General features: G+C 37.4%; 1 protein-coding gene across 1 annotated transcript in view; it reads right to left on the bottom strand.

Moving 5' to 3' along the window:
* Positions 1–15,657, bottom strand: part of LOC149841564 (cyclase-associated protein 1-like) — a 47,745-nt gene that overhangs the window by 24,802 nt on the left and 7,286 nt on the right. Inside the window, exons 4-9 of the mRNA XM_089998546.1 lie at positions 13,804–14,107; positions 13,558–13,708; positions 12,563–12,672; positions 12,319–12,374; positions 12,155–12,211; positions 11,859–12,002 (exon numbers count right to left, since the gene is read on the bottom strand). Coding sequence (XP_089854672.1) covers positions 11,859–12,002; positions 12,155–12,211; positions 12,319–12,374; positions 12,563–12,672; positions 13,558–13,708; positions 13,804–14,107 — 822 coding nt within the window. The remainder of the gene's footprint in view (positions 1–11,858; positions 12,003–12,154; positions 12,212–12,318; positions 12,375–12,562; positions 12,673–13,557; positions 13,709–13,803; positions 14,108–15,657) is intronic.

Raw genomic sequence — 15,657 nt, 5'->3', positions numbered from 1 at the left:
CCCAAATATTTGAAATAATCATTCACCGGTATATCTTGCTCACCAAGCTTCACTACACTCCCATCACTACTTCGTTGCTTACTAAACCGACATTCCATATATTCAATCTTACTCTTACTCAACTTAAAACCTCTAGCTTCCAATGTCTGTCTCCATAATTCTAACTTAGCATTAACCCCAGCTCTAGACTCATCAATCAAAACAATATCATCAGCAAACAACACACACCACGGTACATTTTCTTGAATTGATCTCGTAAGCTCATCCATCACTATCGCAAATAGGAAAGGGCTTAAAGCAGATCCTTGATGTAACCCAACCGTTATCGGAAAATTGGTTGTCACCCCTCCACAAGTGCGGACATTGGTTACTACTCCTTCATACATATCTTTAATTATACTAATGTACTTGAGAGAAACACCTTTCTTCATCATTGTCCACCAGAGAACGTCCCTAGGTACTCTATCGTATGCCTTCTCTAAATCAATAAAAACCATATGCAAATCTTTGTTCCTCTCTCTATATCTTTCAATAAGTTGTCTAAGAAGATGTATAGCTTCCATAGTTGATCTTCCAGGCATAAAACCAAATTGATTCTCCGATATCATGACAACCTTCCTCAACCTAGACTCAATCACCCTCTCCCAAAGTTTCATAGAATGACTCATGAGTTTTATACCACGATAGTTTGTGCAATCTTGTATATCACCCTTATTCTTATATAAAGGCACCAAAGTACTCTTCCTCCACTCATTAGGCATCTTATTTGTTCGCCAAATCAAGTTAAAAAGATTTGTCAACCATTCTAAACCTTTCTCTCCCAAGCATTTCCAAGCCTCGATAGGTATACCATCTGGGCCAACTGCCCTTCTTGATTTCATTTTCTTCAAAGCCTCTGCAATCTCTTTCTTTTGAATCTTGCGCATGAAGTCACGATTTATCTCATGAAAAGGAATGGAGAAGTCTCCAAGATCTTGAGCATGACTATCATTAAATAGCTTATCAAAATAATCTTTCCATCTCTCCTTAATCTCCTCATCTTTGACTAAAACCCTTTGCGTTTCATCTTTGATACATCTAACCATACCCAAATCCTTCGATTTCCTATCTCTCATCTTTGCAAGCCTATAAATATCCTTCTCGCCTTCTTTGGTATCCAACTTGTCATAAACCTCCTTATATACCTTAGCCCTCGCGTTTCGAACAACTTTTTTAGCTTCCTTCTTTGCTATCATATACTTCTTCAAATTCTCATTATCACGACTCTTACTTAGATTTCTATAACACTCTCTTTTAACCTTAATAGCTAATTTGACATCCTCGTTCCACCACGATGTATCCTTACCTAGTGGTGCACCGCCTTTAGACTCACCCAATACCTCCTTAGCTACTTTTGTCATACCACCCGCTATCTTATTCCACATTGATTCTGAATCCTCCTCGAGACACCAATCAACTTCCTTAACTACCTGCTCTACAAACATTCCTTGTTTAGCTCCTTTCAGTGCCCACCACTTAATTCTAGGATCTATCCTATGTCCATCCCTTTTGCGGCATTGTCTAATTCTAAGATCTAAAATTAAGACTCTATGTTGTGTAGCTACACTTTCTCCTGGTATAACCTTACAATCGATGCAACAACCCCTATCTCTCTTTCTAAGTAGGAAAAAATCTATCTGACTCGTATTAACCCCACTTTTAAATGTTACTAGGTGAGACTCCATCTTCCTAAACCAAGTGTTTGCTAAGATCATATCATAGGACAAACAAAAATCTAAAATCCTTTCTCCACTTTCATTTCTTTCTCCTATACCATAGCCTCCATGGATATTCTCAAATCCATCCCTACTAATGCCTACATGTCCATTAAGGTCACCGCCGATGAAAAGCTTTTCTCCATAAGATGTCTCTTGTACTACTCCATCTAAATCTTCCCAAAATTGATGCTTAATGGAATCATCTAAACCTACTTGAGGTGCATAAACACTAATAATATTAATAATATCCGTACCTAATACTAATTTAATAAGTAAAATTCTATCACCCTTCCTACGGACCTCAACTACATTATCTATAAACTGACGACTCATAACAATCCCTACTTCATTCCTATTCCTATTTATTCCTGTATACCAAATCTTATATCCCCAAGGTTCTATCACTTTAGCTTTCTCACCTACCCATTTGGTCTCTTAAAGACATAAAATATCAATCTTTCTCCTACACATAACATCTACTAACTCTACCAACTTACCAGTTAAAGACCCTATGTTCCAAGTGGCTAACCTAATTTTATGATTTGAGATGTTCCAGTTAGGTAAAATTTGGAGAATTCGGGTTCTTTGTCGAATTTGATCTGCTCTTTTGGGATAACTCTACAGGATGAGATTGTAATTGGAAAGTGGTTAACTTCCTGTATTCTCATTAAAAATGCTTATGGTTGTCATGATCACCAAAACCAGCTGCGGTTAAATTTAAACAAGGGGATTCAGACCACTGTTTTCATGAGAGATAGCATCAAAACTAAAGCAATTGATGGAATATCTGCAATCATTGGCCTAACTGACAGAGTGATCGTTGAAGGCTATACTGGGCATAATACTCTAGTTCAGTTTACTGGACATTGGAATAAGTTTTTGTTCTCTCATCTACTGTTATAACACCATCAGATAACTACTGCTTCCCAAGGATAACCCCATCAATGATGTGAAAGGAAAATGTGCGAGGCTCAATTTGCATTGGGCAACATCGGTGGAGATTGTGATTTTGCGGGAAGAGGAAGGAGTGAAGGTGTCAACATCATCTGACAAAAAGCCCCCAGAAGAAACAGAGGTTTGAAACTTATCTTGGGTTGCAAAAGAGGCTGTATTATCTTCATGCGGGAGCAACAGAAGTCGTCTTCCATCGTGATCAACATCTTGCTTGGTGAAAATTCCATTGCAAAGCCTGCAGATTCCGGGTTGTCAAGAAACTGAACCAAAATATGACAAGACCCACATCGATACAGCAGTAAAAGGGGAACTTCGGTTATCCTTAATTCTGAATCCTTTAGGAATATTTGATGCATAAAGCCCCAGCTATCCTGCACCTCTCTTACTCAGCAATATTATTTACTACTGCACCTTTCTTAAATTAATAATGCTTAGGGACATCAGATGATTTAGACTCCTTAGCATGTTAGCTAAGACCAGGAATTATCCTCGGTTTTGGTGGTTGCTGTCATAATGTTCTCATAAACATCTGGCAAATTTTTTTTTGACAACAAAGCATCTAATTCATTTGGTGCTATCATGATATTCTCCTAAATACATGGTAATTTCTTGTCTTTCAGATGGCAAAGCCTTCAGATTAGAAGGTGTATCTTTCTGCCAGACTATCAGTGAGGATGTTGCTAAGCTCCTTCACGTTGAACTAAAAGTTAAAGCCACTAAACTGATCTTGCTGAAGGAGGATGCTAAAAAAAGGGAGATAAGTTATTTTGATATTTTTTTTTCTTTAGGTTGTCAGTACTAGGAAGTATGGCTGATTGGTTTTTTTTTTAACTAAGGATGTTGGCGCAATGCCATCACTATGAATACATTGACTTTGAAGTAATTCATGTGACTTGTCCATGGTGTCTTGAGTTAGTGCAACTTCATACATCTTGCGAGTGGGATTCGTCCCCAGGTTCATTGTTGATTATGATTTGGCTATAACTAAACTAGTAGTAGTTGATAAATAAAGGTTATACTCGTCAGTAAAAACTACTGGCTTACAAGCACTCAAGAACTTATTACATGCAGCCTACATACAATGATGTTGCTGTTTACTGCCTGGTATTCCTCAGATTTTAGTAATCTAGTAAATCTTATTTGATGATATTACAATCAACAGATTTTTCTAGTTCAAGCTGCCATTTTCATTCTTCTCCAATCTCCATTTATTGTAAGTTTTTCCTGTAATACTCTTCATGGATCTGAATAAAAGCATATCAGATTTTGGTTTGTTAATATTCCAACTTCTTCCCTTCCCATTGGTTGAGAGGGTTCTTGGATCCATCATGGTTGCATGTGTGGCAGCAACTATAATCATACCTTTGCTTGCAAATTATCCATTGATGGCAATGCTCTCAGGGTTCATTCTTTCGTTCACAATCAGTTTGGCATCATTGTTGAAGAATGTCCTCTCTGTAACAATTAATGCTGGACTATTTTTTTCTGCAAAATAATTATGTGCCTCAACGTCAAAAAAGAGCTGATCTTAAAGAAACAAGATGAGCTGGAAGAAATCAATAGAAGTGTTCATATGGATGTTGATACTGAATCAATAAGACATATTCTTATTAGTGCAATTGATTCAGGTATGGATGATCGGATTGGGGAAGCTAAAGAGCAGGCCTTGGGCAGGAGGGATATTATTGAAAAGATGGAATATTTGCTTCTGAAGAGGAAAGCCGGCTTGATGATTATGAAAAGGACCAAATCGATACGAATCAGTCCCACTACAGCAGGGTCTGGTATGAACACTGTCTCTTCACAATAACCTTCCCCGCCTATGTCTCTTTCAGCTGCTAGAGTTTGCAGCCCCGAGGTAATGAAGGTAATATAAGCTCCATAACACATCTCCTGTGTACTTTGAGTGTCATGTTAGCATCTCATATGTTACAGCAGCTTCATTTCCTTTTGCTTTATTTTCATGACCTGTTCATATGATTTAGCTTATCATAATATATTTCTAGATGTTATGTTTTGAAGTGCACACATGAGTCTCTCTTTTGCCTTTCGACTTCAAATGCAGTATTTTGGGTAGAGTGTTCTCTACACACATCTTGAACTAACTTGAATTTCACAGTAAGGTTATTTTTCCTTCTTAGTTTAAGAAATTGGATTTCAATTTCCAGTTAATGATGTAATAAGTTAGACATTAATGAAAAACTCTACATTTCCTGTTTTAGATAGAATGAATGAGCATTATAAACATCATAAATTATTTGTTCTTCATGCATTTTTTTCCTTTATTTCTCAAATTCTCACAAATGGCAACACGAATGGCACATGCACCATTTCGTAAAAGGTAAATTAATCCTAAGTCGATGATTTACATCAACGGCCATAGTTGGGATGTAAACAAGACCTAGGATTGTTATCTTTTATAAAATAACATTGGATCTACACTGAATCCTCTTCAAAAATCATCATATTTTTCAAATATTTCCTTCTTTTATTAGAGTTTAACTTAAAATTGGCTCGAAATATATACCAATGGCCATAGTCAGGGTATATTGAGAGTTAATTTCATTTTGAACTCTATAAAAGCACAAAAATATGTTTTATTCTTCACCTGAATTCAAATATAGATTATTATATAATACATTCAATGACCATAGTCAATGATGTATTATATTTTCAATCTTATTTTAATTCATTTAAAGAATGAAATAGCTTTTCAAAATCCAAATTTCAAAAATTCAAATTCATTCATCATTTAGGATAGAACTGCATCATATTTTCAAAATTCCAAGTGATATTAATATCTTCTTCAATCAATCTTCAATTCTTGTAAAATCCAAATTCATCCTTTCATTTTTCAAAGTTCTATTTTTCAATCTCAAAGTTCAAATTAAACTTTGAGATTTCCAATTCATTTTATATTCAAATTCAAATTCAAATCAGATTTCAAAGTTCAATTTGACTTTGAAATTCCAAGTTCATTTTTATATTCAAAACTCCAATCAAACTCAAAATTCAATTTAACTTTGAGATTCTTGATTCATTTTTAAATTCCAAATTCAAACTTCAAATTCAAGTCTAATTTGACTTTGAAATTCATTTGTATATTCAAGATTCAAATTCTAAATTTCATTTTCCAAGTTCAATTTAAACTTGGAAGTTCTTAATTCATTTTATGAATTTAACAAACTCCAAATCCACTTTAGGATCCAGAATCCAACTTTACTTTGGATCTCAGATTTCAGATCCAAATCCATTCTAAGATCCAGATTCCAAATTCCACCTTGGATCTCAGATTACAGATCCAAATTCCATTTAGGATCCAGAATCCAGACTTCACTTTGGATCTCAGACTTCAGATCCAAATTCACCTTAGGATCCAAAACCAATTCTACTTTGGATCTCAGATTACAAATCCAAATTCCATTTAGGATCCAGAATCTCATTCTACTTTGGATCTCAGACTTCAGATCCAATTCCATCTTAAAGTCTTGAATCAAATTTCATTCAAAACTTCAGATCCAAATTTCATCTTGGATTCCAAATCTTGAATCCAATTCCATTCAAAATTTCAGATCCAAATTTCATCTTGATTCTAATCAAGTTCCCATTTCGGATCCTAAATCAGAAATTCAACTTTGAACTCTATTCAGAATCCAGATCTTGGATTCGGATTTCATCTTGAAATTCCAACTTTCAAATTAAATTCTATTTTTCAAATTCTATTTTAAACTTCCCACATTTTTATTCTGATTTCAAAACTTCAAAGATAGAATTCAATTTCATTCCAAATATTCATCCAAGTTCAAATTTCTAATTCAAAGTCCATTTATGACTTTGAAAGTTCCTTTCTTCTCTTTTCTCTCGTCTCAACTTCAAAATCATCTCTTTCCAAATCCCGATTTATTTTCCCAAGCTCTTGATTATTTCCAAAAACCTAGAACTTTAAATCTTAAGTTCCAAGTTGGAACCATTTCTTCACTACTATCATCAGATTCATCTCAGAAACACTTGGGAATTCTTCAAAACATTTTCAAAAAGAGCATACATCTTTGCATTTGCACAAGCATGATTCTTTGTGCATTTAGACTTAGGATAAATTCTTAGATAATTTCCTAGCAAAGCAAAAGGCATTAATTCGACCCTTGGTTCGATTACCCCTGGTAAAGGCGCCAGGAACGGTCGAACCTCGTACCGACGAGCGGATCCCGTCTCCCAGTTTTCCCGCAAATATTTCAAAACGGATGCGAGTTATTTCAAATATTTTCAAAATTAAGGTCAAGTGAGACCCCGCAAAAGAATTCATCTTCTTTTCTTTTCTCCTCTCTCTTTCTTTCTGCCCTTTTATTTTCTCCCTTCAAAAATGAGGAAATAAAGGTTGGAAAGGAAGAGAGAATATTACGAGAGGAAAATTTTTGCGATGATCACAATGCCATTGTGCTCTTATATTATCCCTTAGTTGGACTTGTATGTGCATGTGCACTTTGTGTTTATGATCTTATAAGCCCTTAGAGGCCCTTGTTCTGTATTTTTGCATATTTCATTACAAGTTTTAACGGTCTCCTCCACTCTGGAATGAACAAGTGAACGCATAGAGTTAACCAGTCAGTTTTCAAAAGAATAAAGGATAATGAATTTCAGTTCCTAAGATCAGGATTTGGTTTCCACAAATGTTTCTTGTCTATATCATCCCAATGGATACTGCCCATGGATCAATTAATTTAACGGATTCAGTTCCTGCCAAAACAGTCCTATCAATGTAAAAATTTGGACTTGTCACATGCTAATCATAGTTTACGCCATTATGAGGTGCGTGGACTTTCAGGGGATTATGCATCAAATGAATCAGTAGCAAAGTTAGGTTTTTCTCCAGGGGGGTATCAAAGGTTGAAAATGACCAACAGAAGCCAGGTGTGGGTGTGGGTGTGAGAGAGAGAGAAAGACAATGCAAATAAAGAAGTGCTTGAGCAACTTGTTCCTAAGTTGATTATTGCATTTCCAAGTCCTGAAGGAGAAGTTTGAAAAGAACAATTCTACCATGCAAAGCAAATAGGAAAAGCCATAAAAAATACATATTAATAATTGTGACCAAACCAATGATTTAGGAAGGTGGTCGCAAGTTCATGTGTGTGTGCTGAAAGAATAATACCAAACAGTAAAAACTAATACAAAATAGTATTAGATGATGCCCTGAAGCACATTATATGGGCAGACGTGATCAACATAAATACATGGGTCATACTGGTCAACAGACCCAAAAATCGGGATAAAAGTTTGGTGATGGGGGAAAGGTGCATGTGTATGTCGAGGTTATTTAAAAATTATATTAGTTTAAATCTGTCTAATAACAAGAGTAATGGATGTTGGAACAAGACATTAACTATGAGTTTCCAAATAATGATTTGAAATGGAAAGGAACCTTTGGCTGATCTATCAACATTCTTGAGGACCAATAAGCAGGACCTTAACTAGAAGACCAAGAACGGTGTGAGAGGTGATAAGCAGAGGCAAGGCTCTGCAGTCACAGTTTAGGAGAGGTGGTAAGCATAGGGATGGCAGTGAACCGGGGGGAAATGGGGACCCGTCAAAATCAAAACTTGTGCGGGGATGGAGGCAAGGATGGACTTACTCTTGCCCCGACCGGCCCCGTCCCCGTTAATGAAATTACTAATATGCTCTTATTATATTATAAAATGACACTTAAATTATATATATTTTTTTTCTAACCCTAAGTTCCTACTTCCTAACCCTAAAAACGGCTCTCCTTTCTCTCCTCTCCTTCCTGTAACGACTCTAAAGAAGGACCATTTAAATCTTGTACCGAGGGAAAACGAGGACCTATCTGAACCCGCCCCATTTGGGGTAGAGATGGAGGACATGAAACAGGGAATGAACACATGATGGAGGGCAAAAACTTGAGATGGGGCGGGGGTGGAGAGCTTGTCCTCCGCACCCGCCCCGGTCCATTGCCATCCCTAGGTAAGCAAAGCCATTGAGATTAAGCATAGTTTAAAAACTCGCCGGGTTGACCCGGTTTGTACACATTGTACATTTTTATTATTTTTATTTTTTCTTTTATTTGTATTTTTATAAACCCTAGATTAGGGTTGGGCTTAATGATCTTTTGACCATAGAGCCGTTGGGATCTCCCCAATGGCTACATTTCTAGCCGATGGGGAGACCCCAACGACTCCCTTTTGGTTCCCTTGTGTATATAAAGGGGTTCAAACCCCACATCATATAATGCTTTTGCTTAGAGCATTTTAGTGAATACAAATCCTATTTTTTATGTTTGTTGTGTGCCCTTAAGTGGGTAATTTGTGTGGATTTGTGATGCAGTGAAGGTGTCGGTTTTCTCGAGTGCTTGGATATTGAGCAGAGGGGCACGATTCCAATGTTGTGTAATGGGCAGGGAATGGAACCAGAGAAAGGCCACCGAACTCGGTGCCGTAACTTCTTTATTCTTTCTTTTATTTCAACAAGAACCAATGGAACAATAGAATCGAACTTAATGGAAATGAAACAAACGATTAACCAATGACCTAATCAAGAAAGAAAAAACAAAATGGAGCGGCTAATAGGAAGGAAATAAGAAACCCAAAAAATAAACTGCTGCAGTCTTCAATATTCCCCCTGTACGAAACCCTAGGCACGGGTTTTTAAAGGTATCTGAGGGACCCGGGTCTTGGGTCCAATCATGGACCCGAGACGCAACCCGATTCTTCCTCCTGCAGGACCTGAGGTGTTCGGATCTGCGCTCGTCTGGAGTAGGTACGCGTCACATCCCTGCATCGGGTCACCTTACCTGAGATGGGATTCAGCTCCTGGGTCCCATCGTCCATTATCTGAGGTGGTTCGGGTTCCCTGGCCGAGACTGGAGTGGAGGATTCGGATCAGAATAGGGAGGGAGAACTGAAGGCGGGGCAGTGAATCAGGCAGGTTGAAGGTGCATCGGCTGACCCATTTCCGCAACGATAGGGTTCCCACGGGTCGCTGCGCTGTCAACCAGATCTACCCCCAGCGTTGGGGTTGAAGCCGCGCGTCTCTCCACCGGTGTTTCAAGGGCGACCAGTCGAACTTCAATTCCATCTAGCCGCTTCGATATCCCGACTATCTCTTTGTTCATTCACGACATGTTTTCCTCCATTCTGGTCATCATCTCCATCATACGCAACATTGGACCCTCGCTGTCGACATCCTCCTGCTCGTTTCCATTCGCCGGATCGCTCCTCGCCTCTTGAACCATATTGCTGACGAAGGAGGAGATGATGTGCTTTGATACCACTTTGATGCAATGAAGGTGCCGGTTTTCTCGAGTGCTTGGATATTGAGCAGAGGGGCATGATTCCAACACTGTGCAATGGGCAGGGAATGGAACCAGAGAAAGGCCACCGAACTCGGTGGCGTAACTTCTTTATTCTTTCGTTTATTTCAACAAGAACCAATGGAACAATAGAATCGAACTTAATGGAAATGAAACAAACGATTAACCAATGACCTAATCAAGAAAGAAAAAACAAAATGGAGCGGCTGACAGGAAGGAAATAAGAAACCCAAAAAATAAACGTTGCAGTCTTTAATATTCCCCCTGTACGAAACCCTAGGCACGGGTTTTTAAAGGTGTCTGAGGGACCCGGGTCCAATCATGGACCCGAGACGCGACCCGAGTCTTCCTCCTGCAGGACCTGAGGTGTTCGGATCTGCGCTCGTCTGGAGTAGGTATGCGTCACATCCCTGCATCGGGTTACCTTACCTGAGATCGGATCCAGCTCCTGGGCCCGATCGTCCATTATTTGAGGTGGATCGGGTTCCCTGGCCGAGACTGGGTCACGTGGTACAAACCCAATCGGGTCCTGCCCTGCATCAATTTGTGTTTATGTAATTGACCCATAAGTGGTCATTGTGATTGTGTATGTCCATAAGTGACATTTTTGTATTTCATTACAGATACCATTGGTCAGCGAGTGTGTTTTCTGGCAGGCATTAAAATCAACTGATCCTCACTCTTCAACACCCTCTAAAGGGCATCATGGACCATCTTAGATCATAGGCCAAGAGAAGCATTACAAAGTTACTTGCACGATTCAAAAGACCATGATGGATCACAGTTTTATTCTTACATATTTCCCTGATATCAAGTCTTAAGGTGATCATCTTATCATGGGTGCGTTAGGTCACAATTAATGGATTTTTTTTTCTCATTACTAGAAGAGTTTGCAGAGACATCTTATAGGACATTGACAAGTGAGAGTCATTTTCAGATGAAATGAGTCAATGACCGACTGGATGGTACAGAGAACTTTTCAGTTAGCATTGAACATCTTGTCAATTGAACTCTTTGATAAATGAATATAAAGATATTCATCACTGACTTCAAAAAAACAAGAACAGCGACAACAATGATGATATGGAACATTTAAGACAAGTCAAGCAAAGTATCACCTAGACAAAGATGCAAGTTTCAAAAGTCTCCAAAATATATTGCCCTATATCGTTGAGATATGTACATAAATAAGCTTAGAAGAAAATTTGAAGAAAATGTGAAGTTCTCTAAAACAAAAATCATGCATCATGAAATTTGGTCAACCACTTACTGAACTCTAAACCAACTAGAACTACAAAAAAGATAAAATCCCATTACATATAAGAGAGGGGTTAATCAATGACTTTCTATTGCAAATGCAATATTTTCTCCAACTTTAACTTTATGTCAGCTTTACAACCCCATTTGTTTCACTGGAAAAGATAGGAGAAATTACAATCTCGAAATACAGTTCATGGACAACCCAAGCTGACTCATATTTGAAACTTGAAAGCACTAAAACCTTAGTGCTTTCAAATATGAAATATTTATCTGGTAGAAATATTGAGGTTCATGAACTTGCAATGCTTCAAGTGATAGGCAAAGCAGGCTATATACTTCTGATGTTGTTTCTAAAATCTAAAAATTGACACCATAACAAAGTTCAGGAATCCATGTGTGCCTTCTTGAAAAAAAAAAGGAATCGACCACTTTAAGCAACTATACCAGCACATTCCTGGGAAAATATTGGAAAATTCTGAAGGGAATAAATAATTTGGAATTTCTCAACAAGAAAATCATAATATTCACATTTCCAGCCTGCAAAGAAGCATAATGAAGAGACATACCCAGTCCTTGTCAGTGCCACCCTCAGGGACTAGCACATTGATTTCACTTGATTTGGCTGTTGTTATGGACGTCCCTAAAGAGTCTCTGTTTAGATACAATTGGCAGCCTGCTGTATTGTCCACCGTAAATGTTGGGGCCATACCCTGGCAAGGTAACCAAGAATACACAGATATCAAGTTATTAAATTTAGATGAGCGTATATGTGTGATGTGAATGCTACCCAGAGTAACCAGTCTATCAAAGAAGCTTTTGCATTTAGCGATTTCTGATGCTTTAGTAAGCAAAACATATGTACCTCACATTGTATCTCAACAGAATTGCAGTTCACAATCTCACAAGCAGCCACGACATCCTGCATGAGGTGAAAAGACCATTAAATATGCATGCAATTGTATCTCCAAATTTATGTCAAGATTTTGCAATTCTCCATCCACATGAATCAGATTTTGCATGGCATACCATGAACACTACTCCCATCTTGGTACATTTGTCAATTGTTATGTTGTTCACCTTCCCTGCAAATTTATATAGTAATGAGTTCAGACCTTAAGGGAAGGCTGATTTCAAAAGCAGAAAATAATAAAAAAGATGCAGGTGAAAGTTGAGAGAAAATTCACTGAACCACACAAGAAAATGCAATTAGAAAACAACAAACGCATTATCAACAAAGTATGAAACAATATTGAGGTAGCAGGTGTTCCACCTTTTACTTGCAGAACAGAATCTTTGCATCCAAAAACATACACTGACTGTTTTGCATCACAGTCGTCAATAAGCAAGTTCTTTCTTCCAATTTGATTCTCAACCACCCATCTGTGAACAAAAGGATAATGTTTCAATTTCAGTGATGTGTAGTCCAACCATTTTTATAATCTAATCACATAAAAAGCTCTTATGCTAAATAATGCATGATTAATGCACAGTATGATATTGATATGGCTGGTATGACATGGGCGTTTCTCTAACAATGGATATGCCAGAACAAGTGTGCAATGTGTGTGTGAAGAGCTTTACTTAAAATCAAGTAAAGAATGTAGAAACTAAAAAATACATATAAGAAAATACAATATCTATATAAAATATGCAGTATATGTGCATGAGGCATACTATAATATATGACAGCATCAAGAGCACCTTGTACCAGAATCAACACAGTTATGCTGGGCATGATGAAGCACCTTTGTTACACAGCAGCCTACGAAAGCATGTTACATCGTTGTATATGAGCAATTATAATGGCACAATTACACACTAAACATTTTGTCTGGACAAAATAATCATAAATGTTCCAATAGGACTATATCCTATGTCACACGGACACTCCATTTTGCCCTCCGTACACATGTCGACACACGTTGACACCTGGACACGTCATTTTACCCTTCGTACATACAAGTTTGTATTCAATTTATAATTATATTTTCGGTTTATAACTTTATATTTGCACAACAACAACGCCTTCATCCCAAACAATTGGGGTCGGCTTATATTTGCAGTATATAATATATATTTTAGATATAGCATATATATTTAGATTATATTCAGTTTATTTTAAATTTATTTTGTATTTATGTGATATTTAATATATATAGTCGTGTCCCCGTATCCACATTTTTTGGAATTGTTGTGTCGTACCCTCTGTACCCGTACCCACACCTGTACCCAGGTGACATAGACTGTATCATAAAGGTTGCTCACTTGCGCCCCATTTGAAGTTCCAATTTGGGTGGCCCTGCTTTAGAAAACGCGGATGAACTTGGGTGACTGGCTTCCTTTCCAACTCCACCGACAATTCCAGTTTTATCAGCACGATTCTTTGCTTTCATGTCAGAAGTTACTTTTCTCAATCCTGTAAAAATGCAAGATACAAATTTCACCATGCCAATTCTCAAAACCCCAAAATCCACCATCTAATTGTTCAACTAAAATTGTACAAAGTCTCACCTGCAGTAACAGATGCGCCAGAGTTGATCTCTTGAAACACAGCAGTCATTCCTTGCTTTGGGCGTGAAGCTGATGCATCAGAACTGAAGAGGGATGAAGGAGGAGGGGGTGGAGCAGGTGCTTTTGGTTGGGATTTTGGAGTAGAGGTTGATGCAGAAAGAACCACATTTCCAGTAACACTCCACACAGGACCCAGAGGATAGAAACTCTTTACATAGTTCCTCAAGCCAGGCAAATACAGTTCCTTTAAAGCTTTGGCCCACTCAACATGACTGGCATCCTTGTTTCTATACTCCACAAGTACCTGTATATAAACATGAGAAAGGAATTGCAAGGACTACACAAACAAGACAAAGTACCTACAAGTATTTCAAATGATCCAAATCAATCCTATGAATCCTAGATGCAAATAAATAAAATGGATGTAACTACCTGCAAATTTCAAATGTTTGTTTGAATAAAATTATGTTGTTCGGAGGTTCTAAGTTTCTAACAGAAAGAGACTACACAATATGAAACTTATGCACTTGATAACAAAATAAATTTGAGAAAAGAAAGAGTGAGAAACATGAAATTTTGCATCCAAAGAGGAAAGAAGAATGAGTTAAAAATAAGGTTTCTTTCACATTGATAAACACTTTGACTTACTACTACTACATGGTGCATCCAATTTGACATTCAGTTGCATGCTTGGGTCTGAAAAGAAGTCTCCATTCACGACTGGGTTTGGATCCTATCCAAACCCAATTCAAGTTTACTTAATTACATATTTAAGCACATGTTCATTAATGGCATATTGTAATTTTCTCTTGTGTAATGGGTATTTTCGTACCCTAGTAATTGTAACACCTTATACTTAATGGATAGCCAATACTGCAGCCTCCTGTTGAGGATTTTGCAGCTCTCACGTATTCTCCCCTCACCTTGTGCTCAGTCTTGTGTACGAGAGAAGGAACCCACGATTTTTATCATGGTATCAGAGCACCAGATCAAGCCTTAAGGATCGTGATCTTCTTATGAACATCCGGTAAAGCTTCTTCATCTTCTAGATCTTCTTCTTTCTTATCCATCCGGTAAAGCTTCTTACTCCTTTTCTTATTGCTCTTCTAATTTCCTCCTTTATTCCCCTTGTCTTCAAATCAAATCATTCAAATAATGTATTCCCTTTTCTTACAAAATCCAACACCTTTCTCTTCCAAAACTTGGATTCTTTGTTTGCTGATTTTCTGTTCATGCTTTTGTATTGTCATATTGTTGCACGTGATCTTATACATTAACAGCTTAAATAATCACACAAGCTCGGATTTAAACCATTTGATTTTTGCGTGATCTCAAAGCTTGAATAGGATCACGTCCTTTTGCAATCTGATGGCACATCGTAATTAGATCTGGAAGTGATCCCAGATCTGCCTTGAACACAGATCTGTCTTGACTCTCTATATTCTTCTCTGTTTTACACTGCTTGTCTATAGTCTCTCATATTATGAAAGAAAACATGTTACTTTCCAAGTAATGTGTCCCTTTGTTTGAATTTTTAATTCAGAACAGATTCTTATTGCGTAGTTCTATTTTTCTGCCTCGATTTTATCATACCAATCGTAAAAAAAAAAGGACGGTGGCAGCAGAATTCTCTGATATTGAGTTTTTGTTCTAAATTTTATTAGAATTCCATAGAAATTGGATCTTTGTCGTAAAGCCATTTTCTTATTTCTTACTTCTTCCTATTCTTGATTTTGATAGAATATGGACTCATTTCCTCATTCTTAGTCTGGCCTTTCCTCAAACTTTCTTAGTCAACTCGTGTTTGAAAAACTGAACAATTCCAATTTCCTAACTTGGAAGCGACAAATCATA

Source organism: Nuphar pumila, chromosome 3 (assembly GCF_984573655.1).
Source record: "Nuphar pumila chromosome 3, dmNupPumi1.hap1.1, whole genome shotgun sequence".
Classification (NCBI taxonomy): Eukaryota; Viridiplantae; Streptophyta; class Magnoliopsida; order Nymphaeales; family Nymphaeaceae; genus Nuphar; species Nuphar pumila.
This window is presented reverse-complemented; position numbering and strand designations above follow the sequence as displayed.